This window comes from Lampris incognitus, chromosome 1 (assembly GCF_029633865.1).
Source record: "Lampris incognitus isolate fLamInc1 chromosome 1, fLamInc1.hap2, whole genome shotgun sequence".
In the NCBI taxonomy this organism is placed as follows: Eukaryota; Metazoa; Chordata; class Actinopteri; order Lampriformes; family Lampridae; genus Lampris; species Lampris incognitus.
In genome coordinates, this window is record NC_079211.1 from 129,290,499 (window position 1) to 129,309,778 (window position 19,280).

Here is a 19,280-nt window from a genome sequence, read left to right on the forward strand (position 1 = left end):
TAGGAAGTGAAGCAAAGACTGACAAAATATAGGACATTTTCCCCCATTGACTTATTGAAAATTTTGGCTTCAAATTCAATTTAATTCCACTAATGTGACTAAATGTTAATATTACTTTATTAGATAACAAGGTAGTGATATCACTGCACAGTTTTAATCTACTTTATGACAAATATATAATCATCTAGATATATTTCTTTTTCTCACTTGTTTAATCAGAACTTGCTGCAATAACACTGTGAAAAGCTGCTGAAGTGCTTTCAGAGTTTTTGCTTGAATACACGAGACTGAGAAGTGGGATAAGGAAGATAGTGGACAGGAAAGTTGACCAAAAAATATCTTAAGTAAAACAAATATATTTTCAGCAAAACAAATGTTTTTTTACCCTCCCAATTCATTTCAACCTTGTCGTACATTTTTGTTATTCTTGTCGTAGGTATAAGTACATGGTGTCTGGATTAAGCCAAATCCTAATCTCACAAAATTTATTTTTCAATGAGTTTTATTTTCCATAATTACTAGTGACAAAGTTTGCTTTGTGTAATTGAATGTCAGTTGACCTCATACTGTAGATGCTTTTACTTTTCTGGTTTTGGTTGATCAGATCCATTGGGTTGTACTTGCAGGTGTACAAGCCCCTGCATACCTTTGTTGCCCTTGTGGGACTCGAGGTTTGGTCAAATGGAGACTTAATCTCAGTGACACCACCAGCCGGGGCCACACTGGATGCCTTCACCAAATGGAGGAATACTGAACTGGTCAAGAAGAAACAACATGACAATGCCCAACTCATCAGGTCAGTCTAATTTCTACACCCAGCCAATTACACTGCTAATAAAATGTCACACAACCAGACTGTATGTGTTATCATCAGGTTCTCGGACAAGTTACTTTGGGGGAAAAAAATCAAATTATTTTCTTTTAATGTTGTGCTAGCTTTCATTTAGCAAAAACAGGCATCACTTTTTTCAAATGGTAAATACCTCATCCTAGACGGAAACTCTTCACACAGGGAAATGGGTCAATGGAAGGATAGATAGAAAGATCGATGGGTCAGTGAGTTAGGGAACTGAAGGATGGAGGGTAGTGATATGTTTGTATATTCCATGTATTTCAGTGGCATAGACTTTGACGGTGCAACGGTGGGACTCGCTTTCATTGGGACCTTATGCTCAGACCTCTCGACTGCAGTGGTGCAGGTAAGCTATTTAAGAGAAAAATAAATCCTCACTAATGGTTACTATATGAATCATAAAAGTTGACAAAAAGTAGGACCAGTTAAGCATGTAACAAGCAATACGCGTGCGAGGGAGTCTCCTACAAACAACTGTTATTTCTTTAAGCCTTCAAGTTCTGTTGGAAAATTTTACTCCTATTTTTGACTTTTACATTGGACTACAAGACTAAAATACCCGCAGTGGCCCACAAAATGACAAGGAAAGATAGAAAAGACAAAAGTGAAGTGACTATGCTAACCCCACAAGAAACCGCAAGTCCAGTATTGGGGTTGATACGGAAGCTAACGTAGAGCTTACCCGCCGAGCTAGACAAACTTTGTGCAGTTCTGCTGAAAGAACTAACTACAACAATGACCTCACTGATAAAAGAAGCATTTGAAAGTGTATTTTCACCCATCTCAGCATCTTTGGACAAGATTAGAGCCACAACCGACTCTCAGTCAAATATTAAACGAGGTTGAGCACACACTATCAAACTACAGCGACAGACTGGTGGCACTGGAAACAAAATGCGCTGCTCTCGAGTTGGAGAAAACCCAGTATATAGCCAAGACCAATGACCTTGAAAATATGTCTCGGACAGGAAAAAATGAAGGCACCAACCCGGTGAAATTCATATCAGAATTTCTCGTGCAAGTGTTTGGAAAAGACGTTTGTCCCACCCCACCCATCCTTGACTGTGCACACAAGGCTCTGGAACCACCAACATCTGAAAACGGGAGGGCAAGACCTTTTACTGTGCTTTTTCCACTACTTCCAAGATGAGGAATGCATCACTCGCAGGAAAAGGGAACAGCTGTTCTACCGAGGGCACAAGATTTATATCTACCCAGATATCAGCGCCAGCCTAGCGAACGAATAAGGCAGAGCACCCATTACTCCATTCTCGTGGTTTTTATTATGAGTATGGAGAAAAAGTATACCTCAGGTGAAGGACCCTGGTAATAACCTGGTGACAGCTCCTAAAGAGATTAACAAATTTTTTACATCATTGTACTCCACTTTATATACTTATGAAGCACCAGTAGACAATTCCGAAATTATAATTTTTTTAAACAAATTAAGTATTTCCAACAATTAGTGAGGATCTTGCCTCAGATTTGGAGAGGCCAGTAGGTCTGGCAGAAATTGTTACAGCTATAAGATCAATACAGAGTGGGAAGATGCCGGGTCCAGATGGTTATCTACCATTTCTATAAGAAGTTTGCTGACAAGCTCTCTCCTCTTTTGCTTAATTTGTTCCAAGACTCAATTGAAAAAAGTCAGTTACCTTCGACACTCTATCAAGTATCTATATCCCTTCTACTTAAGAAAGACAAGGACTCCACTAACTGTGGATCCTTTTGTCCAATCTCACTTCTTAATGTAGATGTCAAGATCATTGCAAAGGTGTTTGCTCTCCACTTAGAATCAATTCTTCCAAATGTAATCTCTGAAGACCAAACGGGCTTCATAAAAAAATCGGGATTCATTCTCAAATATTTGTAAACTTTTAAATATTATCTGCTCTCCCAGCAACAACTCTTCTTCGGAAGTGGTCATATCCCTAGATGCGGAGAAGGCCTTTGACCGAATTGAACGGGGCTATTTATTCACGGTACTTGACAAATTTGGTTTTGGTAATAATCTTATCGCATGGATCCGTCTTCTCTATTCCTCACCACAACCTTCGGTCTGCACTAACTCTATAAGGTCTCCATTCTTTAATCTCTCTAAGGGAAGTCGTCCGAGGTGCCCCCTATCCCCACTGCTTTTCGCTATAGCCATCGAACCACTTTCCGTAGTACTACGGACTTCACCATTATTGCAAGGTGTGAGAACAGAAGGGTTGAGCACCATGTGGCTTTGTATGCAGATGATTCATTAGTGTACTTAACTGACCCTGAATCTTGTACATTAACAATTGTCTCACTCCTTGAGGATTTTGGGTCATTTTCTGGGTACAAATTAAACTTTAATCAGAGTGAATGCTTCCCCATCAACGAGAAAGCCCTACAAATTCGACACGCTTCAATTCCATGTCACTTATCCTATTCAGGTTTTAAGTATCTTGGTATTAAAATTACTTGCTCACCTCTCCTCTCTTTACACAGCAAATGTCACCCCACTGCTAAATCAAATGAAACTTGTTTTCAATAGATGGAGTAGCCTGCCACTATCATTAACTGGTAGAATCCAGTCAGTAAAAATAAACATTCTCCCAAGGTTTTTATATGTTTTTCAGTGTCTCCCTATATTCCTCCCTAAAACATTTTTTCAGCCATTTTATTTGGGGAGGCAAACACCCCAGAATTAGCCATATTCTGCTTCAACAAAACAAAGAAATGGGTAGCTTAGCTCTTCCCCGTTTTTATCTGTTACGACTGGGCAGTGAATATACAAAAAATATAATTTTGGCTCCACGCACCAGAATCTAGTTGGTGCTTATTAGAGGTTTAATCATGTCGCTTGTCTTCACTTCCAGCATTAGTCTTTTAATCACTCCCTATAAAACCATCTCGCTACACCTCAAACCCTATAGCACTTTCTACTTTAAAAATCTGGATCCAATTCCGACGTCACTACAAATCTATCATCTATTCCCTCCCTCAACCCTTGACTACTTTTTCTAAGTGGAAAGATGTAGGTCTACAATGTTTTAAAGATTTATTTCACAATGACACATTTCCCTGCTTCAATGATCTACATAAAAAAATACAATTTACCTCACTCCAATATGTTTAGGTTTCTTCAAGTACGTAATTTTATACATAAAAAATTACCTCATTTCCTTCTCTTCCACCCCAACTCGCTTGGGAAAATATGTTAAACCCTATCCTCTCTGCTCAAAAAGGGCTAATATCATTCTTGTATGCGAGCCTTGTAAGCTTAGAAAATCATTCAATTCAGAAACTCAAAGCACACTGGCAGAAGGAACTAGATATTGAGCTAACAGATGACTATTGGGAGGGAGCGTTGAGATGGGTAAACTCCTCCTCATCATGTGCCAGCCTAACACTCATTCAATTTAAAGTTTTACATAGAATCCATTTTAGTAAATCCAGGCTAGCTGAGCTACAGTGGCTTGCAAAAGTATTCATACCCCTTGAACTTTTCCACATTTTGTCACGTTTCGACCACAAACATAAATATATTTTATTGGAATTTTATGTGAAAGACCAACACAAAGTGGCACACAATTGTGAAGTACAAAGAAAATTATACATGATTTTTAAAAAAATTTGCAAATAAAAAACTGAAAAGTGCGGTGTGCAAAAGTATTCAGCCCCCCTGAGTCAATACTTTGTGGAATCGCCTTTTGCTGCAACTACAGCTGCAAGTCTTTTGGGGTATGTCTCTACCAGCTTTGCACATCTAGAGACTGAAATTTTTGCCCATTCTTCTTTTCAAAATAGCTCAAGCTCAGTCAGATTAGATGGAGAGCGTTTGTGAACGGCAGTTTCCAGATGTTGCCACAGATTCTCAATTGGATTTAGGTCTGGACTTTGACTGGGCCATTCTAACACATGAATATGTTTTGTTTTAAACCAATCCATTGTAGCCCTGGCTTTATGTTTAGGGTCATTGTCCTGCTGGAAGGTGAACCTCCGCCCCAGTCTCAAGTCTTTTGCAGACTTCAACAGGTTTTCTTCCAAGATTGCCCTGTATTTGGCTCCATCTATCTTCCCATCAACTCTGACCATCTTCCCTGTCCCTGCTGAAGAGACGCATCCCCAGAGCATAATGCTGCCACCACCATGTTTGACAATGGGGATGGTGTGTTCAGAGTGATGTGCAGTGTTAGTTTTCCGCCACACATAGCGTTTTGCATTTAGGCCAAAAAGTTCAATTTTGGTCTCATATGACCAGAGCACCTTCTTCCACATGTTTGCTGTGTCTCCCACATGGCTTCTGGCAAACTGCAAACGGGACTTCTTATGGTTTTCTTTTAACAATGGCTTTCTTCTTGCCACTCTTCCATAAAGGCCAGATTTGTGCAGTGCACGACCAATAGTTGTCCTGTGGACAGATTCCCCCACCTGAGCTGTGGATCTCTGCAGTTCGTCCAGAGTCACCATGGGCCTCTTGGCTGCATCTCTGATCAGTGCTCTCCTTGTTCGGCCTGTAAGTTTAGGTGGACGGCCGTGTCTTGGTAGGTTTTCAGTTGTGCCATACTCTTTCCATTTCCGGATGATGGATTGAACAGTGCTCCGTGAGATGTTCAAAGCTTGGGAAATATTTTTATAGCCTAACCCTGCTTTAAACTTCTCCACAACTTTATCCCTGACCTGTCTGGTGTGTTCCTTGGACTTCATGACGCTGTTTGCTCCCCAATATTCTCTTAACAAACCTCTGAGGCCGTCACAGAACAGCTGTATTTGTACTGAGATTAGATTACACACAGGTTGACTCTATTTAGTCATTCGGTCAACATTCGATCATTCAGCAATCATCAGGCAACTTCTGAAGGCAATTGGTTGCACTCAGAGAAAAGGGGGCTGAATACTTTTGCACACCGCACTTTTCATTTTTTTATTTGTAAAAAATTTTTTTAAATCATGTGTAATTTTCTTTGTACTTCACAGTTGTGTGCCACTTTGTGTTGGTCTTTCACATAAAATTCCAATAAAATATATTTATGTTTGTGGTCGTAACGTGACAAAATGTGGAAAAGTTCAAGGGGTATGAATACTTTTGCAAGCCACTGTATATCCAGGCTTAGATTCATGGTGTGACCATTGCTCTCACTCACCCGCAGATCTGACCTATATGTTTTGGTCATGCTCTGCACTTCAAAATTATTGGTCTTTAGTTTTCAACACCTTTTCAGATGTCTTAGGAGTCCCCATTGAACCAAATCCACAAATCGCCATATTTGGAATATCAACAAATAATTTGTTCTTATCCTTGAACACTAAACAAAGTGATATTATTGCATTCATAAGTCGTCTGGCTTGCTGAAGGATTCTTTTTGCCTGGAAATCTCCTTCATCACCATCACATTCTGAGTGGTTGAAAGATATAATGTCATATTTGACTAGAAAAAAAATAAATATACTTTGAGGGGATCAAAAGAATGTATTTACTCCAAATGGCAGCCTTTCCTTTCCTATTTTGCAAACCTGTCTGTATTACCCTCGGAGTAGAGATCAGATGGTGATGAGAGATCTGTCCTAATTCTATCAAAACTATGCTGAATTTGTCAGTATTCATCTATACCCTTGCAGCTTTGGCTGGCTTGCTTACTTTTTACATGTATTTTACAAATGTACATTTTTTAATGCTCTTGCCTATGCGACTTAATCAATGTAAACCCGTGAACCTATTATGAAGAGATGAGATTGACATATGGTATTGTCATTTTATTTTCCGATACTCCTAAGGCATGGTGGGGGGGGGGGGTCATCTGTTGTTTTGTCTGTTCTGTTTGTTTTGCATTTCTTCTAAAAATATAAAATGTGGAAGATTTAAAAAAAAAGGACTGGTTGTTAAAATCCCTAGTGTTTGCACTGCAACAGTTTCGGTGGGAATTAAACTGGAGATGCCTGCCAAGGCGACATTGCCACCACCAGGACACATCATCAGTTGTGTACCTCAGCATCACTGGGTGTTTCGGCCTTTTATCACAAGATACCCTCCGCTGAGGCAGGCCCACCACAGGTTGATCGGTCCTGGGTGTGTGACCTGTGGTTAGCTGTTCACCCTGGCAGCCCAGACGGCGTCTCTCCTTTTGATCCAGAGGCTAGTCCTCTCAGCAGTGTTGGCTAGCTCTTTGATCACTCTCCTGTGGGCCTGCCCCCTGACTCCTAGTTCCCTCAGGAGTTTTGCTGTGGAGCTGGCAACAAAGCCTCTACAACCCACCTCCACAGGGAGCACCTTCACCTTCCAGCCTCTGTCCTCTGCTTTGGCTGCTAGGTGGCGTACCGCAGCTTCTTACGCTCGTACGTTTCATCAACTGCATCCTCCCAGGGGACTGTCAGCTCAATGATGTAAGCGAGCTGGCAAGAATTGGACCAGAGGACGAGGTCTGGTTCCAAGCAGGCACGGCTCCAGAATTTCCGTTTTGGATGGGCCAGGCCCATTATGGATGGGCCTGGAATTCCCTAGGGGGGTCCGGGGGCATGCTCCCCCGGCAGAAATTTTTTCAATATTGTCAATTTAAATGCATCAATTTGGTGCATTTTGAGACCAAAATCGAGCTAGATAGAATAACAAATGTAATCACAAAAAAAAACAACCTCATAATTCATGCAACATTGACAAAATGAGCCAAAATGTTAAAAATTACTCAGTGCAAAATATATATTGCTTGAACAGCAGCGGTACCATCACTTGCCAACAATGAAAGCCAGTGAGTGACCATTTTGAACTATAATTCTATCACTGCCCGACCAATAGAGGGCGCAACAGGTCTGTGACCAAGCAACCACAGCCCAATCAAAGGCCCTGTCCCGATACCCACCCTACGCGCTACCTAGAGTGGTGCAGTTTGGTATTATAGCGTTGCGTAGGGCATGCAAAGTCCCCTTTGGGAAGGAGGTTTAAATGAATTGAATTGGGACGCCTGAGTAACGCGAGCAGAGCAGCGAGCCAGTATTCAGAACTCGCTCATAACGTTATCTGTCATGTAAAGACATCATACTAGAGTTCATTATCAATCACTATCAATCGCAGTCTACACATCTCTATGATCACAAGACAATGGGCTATGCTAGATGATTTCATTAACATCGGGTTTTTTCGATTTCATAAAGGCACACAGAGAAGATGCATTAAACAATTTATTGTCGTCACAGATTAGGCGTCCTGTAGTAATGAACATCGGCCTTTCTTTTTTACATGGCTCAGCCTCAGACCATCTAGCAACAAAGTCGGCTGCATTGCAAAGGCATTTCATGGTATGGCAGCTGGAACTAGCCTAGCCTAGCCTAGCCTAGCCTATCCCGCCGGCGTCGAACATCACATCATGTGTCTCATGAACTTGCTTACGCATGAACATCAACATATAAAATTATGTTTATAAAAACTATTTTTAGCACAAAATCATGCGATTATTGGCTGATTTCGAATCATTTATGACTTAATGAAAATTTGTAAAAAAAATTTTTTTTTTTGGGGTAGGAAAATTGTAGGGTGGGCCTGGTGAAAAGTGGGCGGGCCTAGGACCGTCAGGCCCACCCATAACGCCGTGCCTGGTCGCAAGGTGGTTGTTGCGATCTCTGTCGGGAAGCTTCTGGCCTAAGTCCACTCGCATTTCCCAATCCCTGGCTGAGTTCTGTGAGCCTAAATTGGGAAGTGAAGGGTTGGCCTTCAGTTTATCCCCTTCCCGAACAAAAGCTGGAAAACGCCGGGGCCCTTTCTGGTTGTTGAAGGGTTGGGCATTGATGGAAACCCTCTTGCGCTCGAGTTCCGCTGCCAAGCACCTGAGCACCTGATTGGGTCTTCAGGTGTGTCTGCCTTGGGTAAGGCTGGTCTTGCAGCCAACCAAGATGTGCTTGAGGGTTGCTGGGGCTGTACACAGGGAGCAAGATGGATTCTCTCCAAACCAGAGATTTAGATTTGTGGGAGAGGGCAGGACATCATATGTGGCTTTGATGATGAAACTCAGCCTGTTTGATTCCGTACTCCAGAGCTCACTCCATGTGAGTTTCCTCTTATTTATTACAATTGGATACTGTATTTGTACCTTCCATCCATCCATGATCTGAACCGTTTATCCTGCTCTCAGGGTCGTGGGGATGCTGGAGCCTATTCCAGCAGTCATTGGGCGGCAGGCGGGGAGACACCCTGGACAGGCCGCCAGGCCATCACAGGGCCGACACACACATCTCCAATAAAAACACTTTTGAAAAAAAAAGTTGACCAAAAGTATTCTAATTTTGAACTTGAAAACATTTTGAGGGGGAGGTATCCCTTTTCTTAGTTGCGGAAAAAATAAAAACTAATTGCATCACAGTATACATCTACATATCTGTGCCACAAGAGTTGATGATATCTCTCTAGACCGCACCCTTTTCTATTGCATAAGTAAAAACAATAACTACCCCGAAACAGGCCCGGTTTCAGACTGCTTTAATTGGGGCGGCAATCAAGAGATTTGGGGTGGGCAACTTTTTATTCATGTCACAGTGTGATGTACCACAGTCTACAGGCTGTTCTCCTCATTTTAATGTCAGACTACTACAGGCTACATGCATGAACTGTTTATGAACTCACTACTATATTCAGTAGTTCATAAACGTCTATAGTAGGCTTTCCTCGTTGCTTTCACTCACAGCTTTTACATATTGCTGAGTATTTATTTGTGTTTTCCACAGACTTCCATCTATTATACATTTTATTACAGGACAGAAGGGGTGTGTATTGTTTACAGTTAGTGTTATGCATGAAATGACAACATGAACAAACACACAACATCCCATGGATCAGATCTACTAAACAACTGGAATCTAATACAAAACACTAATTGTCCAAGTAAAACGATAGGTAATTATAATAGAACGTACACCTCATGCTAATTTAATGCTATGGTATTGTTGTTATCATCATCATCATTATTATTATTATTTGTATTACTATTAGTATTATTACTATACTATAAAGTTATAAGACACTGCACAAATCTCAAACCAGAGGAGGCGCTAGTGCAACGACCAGGACACATACCCACGTCCGGCTTCCCACCTGCAGACACAGCCAATTGTGTCTGTAGGGACGCCTGAACAAGCCGAAAGTAACACAGGGATTTCGAACTGGCGATCCCCGTGGTGGTAGGCAATGGAATAAACCACTACGCTACCCAGACACCCGATGCATCTCTTTTTTGTTGAATTTATATCCAGGGCAATCAGTTCTACCATCCTAAGCCCACGCCAACATTTTGTCAGCTCAAAAAAAGTAGAAAAAATTGCTTACTGCCTCTTTAATAAATTTTAATTGGTATATAATCAGAAATGAAAATTGAAGCAGGGGACCCTTTTTGTAAAGCATGTTCTGTTAAGATAACCTTGTGGTACACTGGAATATAATCACTTGTAAATGATAAATACTCTAAAGAGATAATGCACATGAACTGATGCTGGTTGGTTACTCTACAGGATCACAACTCAAGGTCTATTGCAGTGGGTGCCACAATGGCCCATGAGATGGGCCACAACCTGGGCATGCACCACGATGACTCAAGCAAATGTGTTTGTTCTGCGAAAAGCTGCATTATGGCAGCAGCCCTAAGGTAAGAACAAATAAACATAAAACAGGTCCGTCACAAGGTTTGTTTTTAGAAGTAGCTCATGCTTATGATGTGTTGCTGTGTTTTAAAAGACATGGTAGCTACCCAGTAGAGCAGGGCAGTATATTAACATAATATCAACATCATGACTTGAGACAAGATCTGGTCTGGAATTTTGGCTATGGTAGTATGGTGATGTAACTTAAATGTTGTCTTTCCCTGGTCGTAAAGACTCCATTACAGTAATGTGGTTCAATTTTCTGAACCTTTTCAACTGTTTTAGCTGAGTGAAATGAACAATGAGTGTCTCTACCTGTTTGATCATCATATCCACATTACTAATGATAATTTCTCACTTTGCTTTAGTATAAACATGAAAGCACTGATAGTTATCCCCCAAAATATTGTCACATTATTGATATCAAGGTAATCAGTCAACAGTATCATGATGTTTGATTTTGTCATTGCTCAGTCCAGCTATCCGGTGTCTGTTGAGTTGAAGCTTGCATGTTCAAAGATCGTGCCCTTGAAAGTAATAAGGAAATGGTGATGTTTTCCTCAGCTGGGACATTCCTCGGTCTTTCAGTAGCTGCAGCACAAACTACTACGACAGTTTCCTGTTGTCTCGAAACCCCCAGTGTCTGCTGAATAAGCCGGACAACAAAGAGCTGGTGTCTCCCCCTGTCTGTGGAAATGGGTTTTTAGAGACGGGAGAGGAGTGTGACTGTGGCACCGTAGAGGTAAAATTGAACAATCATTCACTCTACAAATGTAACTGACTTTCAAATGCTTTTCAACTGCACACTCACTAAGAAACCACAGCAAGGTCAAAATAAGGGGCAACAAGCAGAACACTACCCCTGGTTATGCACGTACCTGTTAATGTATGAAAATCTCCCTTTTAATAGATGAAAATAGACTCAGTAGGTCACAACAAATTTACCGCATTTAGGCCGTATTAGGTTTGACTTGTGGTCCAATTATCAGAACTATAGCAGTAAATTCAAGATGTTTTCCTTTTACATTAAAGGGTTGGTTTTTCATGGTGCGTTACCTTTAACATTAAATTGTGTGTGGGGTGAAGTTGGAAACATCTGCCTTCAGTTGAGTACTTTTGAGAGAATAAGACTGAACATTAGCCTCCACCTGGTCTTGCCTATTGTTCTTGTCCTGACACAGCCAGGTAATATTCAAGGTTATGGAATGCCATTTGACTAATGTTTTTGCAATCATCAGTAATCATCTTCTACCCACACTTGAGCAAAACTAGTTTACATTTTATGGACTTTACATGGAGTCATAAAATCTAGTGGCTCTCAAGCACTGCAGACTGTTTACATTCCAGGTCATCACAGCGTATGAAAAATACATAATTGTGTAATTCCTATTCATCCATGCATGCCAGTGAAAGAACAGTGCTATGGTGGTGATGTGTTCAGACATGTTTGTTGGATAAATCAAAGGAGCCATGCCTATTCCTGTGTTCAACTTGTGTGCAACTTGTGTGTTCAACTTGTGTGATTTGTGCAATTTGAGTAATGATATGTAACCTGATTTGTATCATATTGCTCTGTATATATCATCAAAATGTACTCGTATGCATTCAACTTGACATACACTTTGCAGTGGTGATTACTATGTGGCAAATACACAACCACTACTTCTTATAGTACTACTTTGATAAGATTACTATGTGGCAAATTTACTGCTGCTACTTCTTATAGTACTACTTTGATATGATTACTATGTGGCAAATTTACTGCTGCTACTTCTTATAGTACTACTTTGATATGATTACTATGTGGCAAATTTACTGCTGCTACTTCATATAGTATTACTTTGATATGCTTACTCTGTGGTAAATGCATGACCACTACTTCATATAGTATTACTTTGATATGATTACTATGTGGCAATTGTACTGCTGCTACTTCATATGGTACTACTATGATATGATTACTATGTAGAGGTCTATGCCAGTTGGTAACACTAATTTGTCTGCCAATTGCTGAGTGTCTTGTTAAACGCTTTGGTTAAAAGTGTCTGCCTAATGAGTAGATGGAACTGTAAATGTAAAATACACTGCTTAGTAGAAAGTCTGTTTGGCATTTACAGTTTTGAAGCTATATAAAAAGCTTCTGTCATTTTGAAATAGAGCTAATCAGCAGTTTGTTTTTTGTTTTTTTAATGAACTGTGCAGACCTAGCATCCCTAGCATGCTCTTTTAAATCAACTAGCACAGACTTTATACTGGCATTCCCATAAAAACCAATGTCACTGCAGTATATTAATATTGTTATGGTTTAATCTGAGCGACAACACACAAAGGGGATGAGATTGTCATAGAAAAGGTTAAAAATGCCATAGAAGCCGTATACTGTGACCATTACAATAAAACAACTTGATAATAATTGTACGATTCATCTAGGAATGTATAAACCCGTGCTGCAACGCCACCACCTGCACACTCACCGAGGGCTCGCAGTGTGCTGCAGGAGAGTGCTGCGGGGACTGCAAGGTGTGTCAAAAGATTACACCCTTCTTTCAACCTTTTGCATTAGTTTTATTTTTTACTCTTAATTTTCAATGCTACGGCCCTCTGGTGGGCCTATGGTGGATAACAACCACTCAGAGAATATTTTATTTTGCTGTTTCTCATCAACCCAAAAGCCCATAAATCCCTTTTTAACCTGTTAAGATGGCCCTTGATTTCTGAGCCCAAGGCCAAAAATGTAGTACCCCATCTAAAATGGTTGCAGATCTTGAACACTTTTGAATACATGATGCATAATCATGATCTCTATCAGAAAGGTTAACTTTGTAGTCTGTCTCTGAAGTGTCAGATTTAAACATATGACTGAAATGGAGTTGGAGAAGTGCAAAACAGTGTAAATGGAATTTGTACCTTCACCTTAGGCAGAAATCATTTGAATGAAATACCTCTCCCTATGCCTCAATTGAGCTATTGCCCCTTAAGTCTTATCCGTTGCCTCTTTAAATTTGATTAGCACCAAAATATGAGCATTTTACATGTTTTTAGCATGCATAGGCATATCTCCAAAATGTCCATTTTAAGTATTTAAAGTGGTCATTTTGTGCCAAATGATACTGTGGGTCTTTCGCAAGACAACATAGTATTTTTGTACCTTTCATCTAGACAATGCCATAGGGGGTCACTGCATGTGAGTAAATTGAAGTATAAAAGTGAGTCTGCATTTTTAATGTTAACTATTTAAGACACAATATAGCCTCAATGGTGTTAATGTGACTCCAACTTTCCACAGATCCTACCTCGGTCCAGAGAGTGCCGTAGAAAGAATGACGACTGCGACCTTGCAGAGTACTGCGATGGGGAAAGCTCCACCTGTCCCGAGGACGTCTTCACTGTGAACGGCTTTCCCTGTGATGGAGGACAAGGCTACTGCTACAATGGACAATGTCCAAAGAGGGCAGACCAGTGTGTGAAGATGTATGGGCCAAGTAGGTATCTTAGAGGCCAGGAGACTCGTCACTTTGCCTTGTACCTCCATAAAATGTCCTCCAGGACTGCGTTCAGTGGTTGTTTGTGGGGGAGGGAAAGTTTCATTAGCTGCAAGTGATGGCAACAATAATCCCATTAACAAAAAGCTGTAAGTTGAATGCTTAATTCATTAATTGTTCTTGTTAAAGTGGCAAAAGTAGTGCTTGATTAAAACAGGGCAGAAAATTCACAAGAAGAGACATCCAACTGTCTAAACATGCACGGTCCTCCTAAAAGTTAATACCTTTAGATCAGGGCTTAGTCATAAATAGGCAAGTTAAAGCTGAAATCTGTGGTTTTTCTCTGTCCCTCCCTCTGGCAGCGAGAACTACAAACAAGGTGTAGCAGGCATTGTGGTTGGTGTGCCATCAACTCAGCAGTAAACAGCTCCCACCCTTGTAAAATTGGATCCTGGGACCACAGCTAACACAGACAATCAAATGCATTACAAATTACACAAAACTATATGTGAACACTGTTCTACCATAATATTGATTATAGAATTGGTAGATTAGCTGTCTAACAGATGTATTGCCATATTCTCATCACATTTCAATTCTTTTTTTTTCTGGTTGAGAAGGAACATGTTTGTAGTTCTTACACTAACTGGTCAAAAGTTTCAACAGCGGTATATGAAGAGTGTCTCCAACCACGGTAAAAATGCCAATTAGTATTGCGTAAAATATGAGTATTCATTAATGGAGAAAAATCCTAGATTTCAGCTTTTAAGATCCTTCATTAGCTTTTTGAGCCCAATTCAGACTTAGCTACTATACAGTAATATGCACAGTGGTACAGGGAGAATTTCTATGTAAGAGATGTTAAATGGATAAAACTTGCATTAACATGTAATGCATCCCTTTCTCCAGCTGCTGTAGAGGCCAGTAAATCCTGCTACAACAACAACAGAAGAGGTGTCTATTACGCCTTCTGCAAACGGCCCCCAAACAACCAGTTCATCCCCTGTCAGCCACAGTGAGTCTCCTCCCATCATAGAGGGATATTTTGTCAGGCTCCACTTTTTTTTTTTTACTTATATTTATTGGATTTTTCATTTTACAAATCACAGAATCAACATATGAAATAAATCCAGAATATCCACGATAGGTTTTCTCCAACCTGATATGCAGTGTTGAAGTTTAAAAGTGAATAGTTCTACCACAAAATGCTATGAAACAATTTTTTGGGAGATTTGTGGTCTCAAGTTTTTCTTTTTGATGTTCAACAGACTTCGTTAACTATTGGTCAAACAACACAGTATGTAATAACTGTGCATACAATTAATTTTAATTATATGCATACAGACCTGACAGACCTTTTCTCCCCCTTTAAGAGATGTAATGTGTGGGAAGCTCTTCTGCAGCAACGGTAATGCAAACCCAAACTATGGCATCATGGTCACGTTCAGCAACTGCAAGGCTGCTTTCTTCAAAGACTACAAAAGCGACAACGGCCAGGTGGACACTGGGACGAAATGTGGAGAAGGAAAGGTGAAAAGACCTCTATGCTCCTTATAGAATGAGGATGTCTTTACTGTTATTTGTCCTGGTAGTCACGAGGCATGTTTGATAAGTGTCAGCTAGGGAGGGCAGTCAACGTAAATGTCTGTCTTTTTTTTCTTTTTTCTTTAAGGTGTGCAGCCAAAATGAATGTGTGGATCTCCAGATGGCCTATAGAGCTGTTAACTGTTCGGCAAAATGTCCAGGCTATGCTGTAAGAACAGACCTACACTGTCCAACCCTGCAACAAACCAGATAACAATCACACTAAGTTTAACCAACAAGTGTAATAGTTGGTCAGACATTTTGTCTTAGCGACACTGCTGCAGAGACATTAACATCTAACAGCTTGATGGTGCACACCGATATGTGCAAAGTTCAAACACCTTAACACAACCTGCCTGAAAAGCCCGTCTGAGGTATTTCACATATAGAAAGCTCAGAACAAAAATCAACTTTTGTGTTCCTCAGGTGTGTAATCACAAAAGCCTGTGTCAATGTGAACCTGGGTGGTTGCCTCCGAACTGTGATACAAAGGACGGAAGCGCCAGTGGCCTTTCGACAGGTAAGATCACAACCTAGAGGTTTTCAACAGCAAATATTAAGTGCCATTTCAACACCATGTACTTCATTCTCACAAACTTTATACTTCAATTTTGTTTGCACTTGACACGATCTCGTGTTGTTGGCTCTCTGCAGAGGGGGTGACGGCCATAGCGGTGGTCATTTCGCTGTTGATTCTGGGTGCTATCGCTGGAGCTGTAGGGTTCCTCTGGAAGAGACGCCAAGGTCCCACCTTACCGACAACGTAAGTCAAACAAATGTCAGCCCATGTAATGTCACAGAGGAATTATTGGCTGCAAACATTCATCTTTTATCAAGTTTATAGATTAGCACTTTTAACAGTTCTCTCACATTTAACAGTGTGGTCACCCAGAAGAAGCACCATGCAATGGACAACCCTACCTTCAACCACAACCAAAGACCAGTTCCCAGTCAAAGCACTGCGATTCCACAGGTAAAGTGCTGGAATATGTCAGGACAGGTATATATATAAAATGACTGCTCCCTGAGTGCCAATCTGATGTGTTTATGTGCTGACAAATCTCTTACATTTACAGACCAAAATTGTAAGACCCAAAGGAGCTCCACCTCCACCGCCTCCAGCAGGGAACAAACCAAAACCCCCTGCCCAGAACTACGTAGCTGCACGACAGGTAATGGGATTTTTAGGGGGATTTAGATGGGTATCCACATTATATACAGATGTAGGGCAGGTGAATCGGCCACACTAAATTGTCCCTAGGTATGAATGTGTGTGTGGGCCCTGTGATGGCCTGGCGGCCTGTCCGGGGTGTCTCCCTGCCTGCTGCCCAATGACTGCTGGAATAGGCTCCAGCATCCCCGTGACCCTGAGAGCAGGATAAGCAGTTCAGATAATTGATGGATGGATGGATGGATGGATAGCTATATCATAACACTGGTGTTCGCCAGACATTGGGAAAAAATTATTCAGAGCATATTGCGACACAAAGCCATGACACTTTTAACATTGCAGTGTTTCCCCTGAACCGCACTGATGAAGTACGAACAGGTGCTGAGAAGAGGTCTGATTTAATGATTTCTATATCTCTGAATGTCTGAATGTTTAACAAGGCAAGTGTAGTCATGTTTTAAGCTTTTGTAGCAAAAATGCATTTTGTCATACATTTTCTCAGATGACTGCAGTTTTCACATTTTACACAGTATGTGAGAGTTAATGGAGCCTTAAAAAGATTGTAATATCGAATTATAGCATCTATAATATTTTGATAATTAAAAAATTGTACTATGTATCAAATTGTAACTAAAATATCATTGTAACATTGAATCGGGGGTTACTTGCCGATTTCCAGGCCCAGTATTTACCGAGTACCTCAGGAACACTTCAACTTTACTGAACACTAACTGGCTGTTGTGGGTTTCTAAGATTTGACCTCCAAGTCACAGGGCAATCTCTGACGTTCTGGCTCTATTACACAGACAGGCACCTTGGGAACGATGGATATGGTTATCATTACTCAATTAACTCATCCATTCTTCTCTCCCCAGGCTTTGAGACCAGTTCCTCCTCCAAAGGTCTGATCTTTGGTTGCAGTGCCACCCAACTATTATGCTGCATTCCCAGTGCAGGTCTGCTGGCAATGCAGGGCAGAGAGCGGTGTTATCAACATCCTTCCTACAGACTTTGAATCATGTGGACATATCTTTTTCTCCAAATTGCACACAAACCCAACCTGTAAGGTTAGGAGATAAGCTGCAAAAATGCACCACCCCCACCCCCCGAAATATGAGCCATGTCATTTTGCACACTTTATCTGTTTATCTGTCAATGCTTTGTTACAGAATACTGCTTATAAATATAGTGTTTGAGATTTATTTATAGTGTTCATAATAAAACAAAGCAGGTTCGAAAGAAGGGAGTCCATACATATGTAGCTTGGAATAATCTGTTGTGATGGTCTTGATAGTTTGACTCATTTCTGTGACATCGGACGCTGTCCAACATGTCTAAATACAAAAATAGTAAAAACTCTCCCTCCGTTTGCATTTAGGTGCCTTTGGGCAAGGCAGCCCCCCCACACACACACACCCAATAATCTAGCAAAACATTTCAATGCCAACTACATGATTGTATAGGTGTCAATGTGTGACTATAAACAAAAAGCAGCATACATGTTAAGCAATTTACTGCAAAAAAAAATATATGGGTTTCATTAAAACATGTAAAAAAACATTTGAGTTGGCAAGCACATGACAAGAGAGAACCAGTAACAGGTCTGACCGTATTTGAATTTTATTTTTCAAGTGATACATCTACGTACATAAAGATTTCATGGCCTCGCATGACAAGTACGGTACTTAATGAAAAGATTTCTTCTCCTCTCTTTTTTACGGCTAGCGAATTATTCTTCAAACTATATTCTTACTTTCTGGAGGATATGTAGAGAGCCTACCTGACAAGAGGTCAGTATACTGTGTGTTGGCCATCAGAGCCTTAATCTTACTTTTCAATTTAATGTAAACCCCAAAAACCTTTATAAGCATTTCCCAGAAGTCTGCCTGACATAATGTGAACGACTGCATTTCGGAAACAGTTACAGAGTAAGGACATGGATATTAACAGTGTAAATTTTACTGACGTCTCTCCATACACTTGAATGGGACACTTTTAATTCAACTACCATCCGACACATATGACATGTGCGGCCGAGGTGGTGGCACAGCACACAATCCCAAATGCCTTTTCTTTTTCTTTTTTTATAAAAAGGGGGTAAATTCACAAGAACATAGCAAATCTTAAAGCTTTTTTTAAATGTCATGAGACAACAGAATTAGAGTCAGACGTGTCAGAGCACCACTTTGAGTTTTGTCGTATGTGGGGGGGGGGGGGGGGAATCAGCTCTTTAAAGGGTTTGGGCGTGGGTGTGAAGAGACGGGGACATGGAAAGAAGTTGTGCAGAACACAGCAGAATACTAATCAGGATAATGAAGCAGCGGCAAATCTCAGGGTGGCGACTGCGAGGTGTTAACGTTCCCCAAGCCTCGGTATCACCACCTGCTTCAATGTGAGTCAGCCGTGGCTGAGATGATTACAGTACTGTTGGGGTTTTGACAGACAGCTGCTGGCGAGGAGGTGGCGACGGCAGCGGCTGTGAAACATTTTCAAAACATTCAAAAATCCCAGTAGGAAGTGACTCTCTCACTCTCCTCTGTTTCTCAGTTACCCACTTTTTGGTTCTTCAAACTTGTCCATTATTCTACGCACTTACAGT

General features: G+C 40.8%; 1 protein-coding gene across 1 annotated transcript in view; it reads left to right on the plus strand.

The window, feature by feature from the left end:
• The window catches only part of LOC130120195 (zinc metalloproteinase-disintegrin-like berythractivase), a 32,488-nt gene extending 14,207 nt beyond the window's left edge, over positions 1-18,281 (plus strand). Inside the window, exons 9-22 of the mRNA XM_056288828.1 lie at positions 627-796; positions 1,118-1,199; positions 10,316-10,449; positions 11,009-11,186; positions 12,875-12,964; positions 13,731-13,926; positions 14,836-14,941; positions 15,300-15,456; positions 15,599-15,679; positions 15,937-16,030; positions 16,165-16,273; positions 16,390-16,483; positions 16,587-16,682; positions 17,557-18,281. Coding sequence (XP_056144803.1) covers positions 627-796; positions 1,118-1,199; positions 10,316-10,449; positions 11,009-11,186; positions 12,875-12,964; positions 13,731-13,926; positions 14,836-14,941; positions 15,300-15,456; positions 15,599-15,679; positions 15,937-16,030; positions 16,165-16,273; positions 16,390-16,483; positions 16,587-16,682; positions 17,557-17,589 — 1,620 coding nt within the window. The 3' untranslated portion in view covers positions 17,590-18,281. The remainder of the gene's footprint in view (positions 1-626; positions 797-1,117; positions 1,200-10,315; positions 10,450-11,008; positions 11,187-12,874; positions 12,965-13,730; positions 13,927-14,835; positions 14,942-15,299; positions 15,457-15,598; positions 15,680-15,936; positions 16,031-16,164; positions 16,274-16,389; positions 16,484-16,586; positions 16,683-17,556) is intronic.
• The last annotated feature ends 999 nt before the right edge of the window (positions 18,282-19,280 follow it).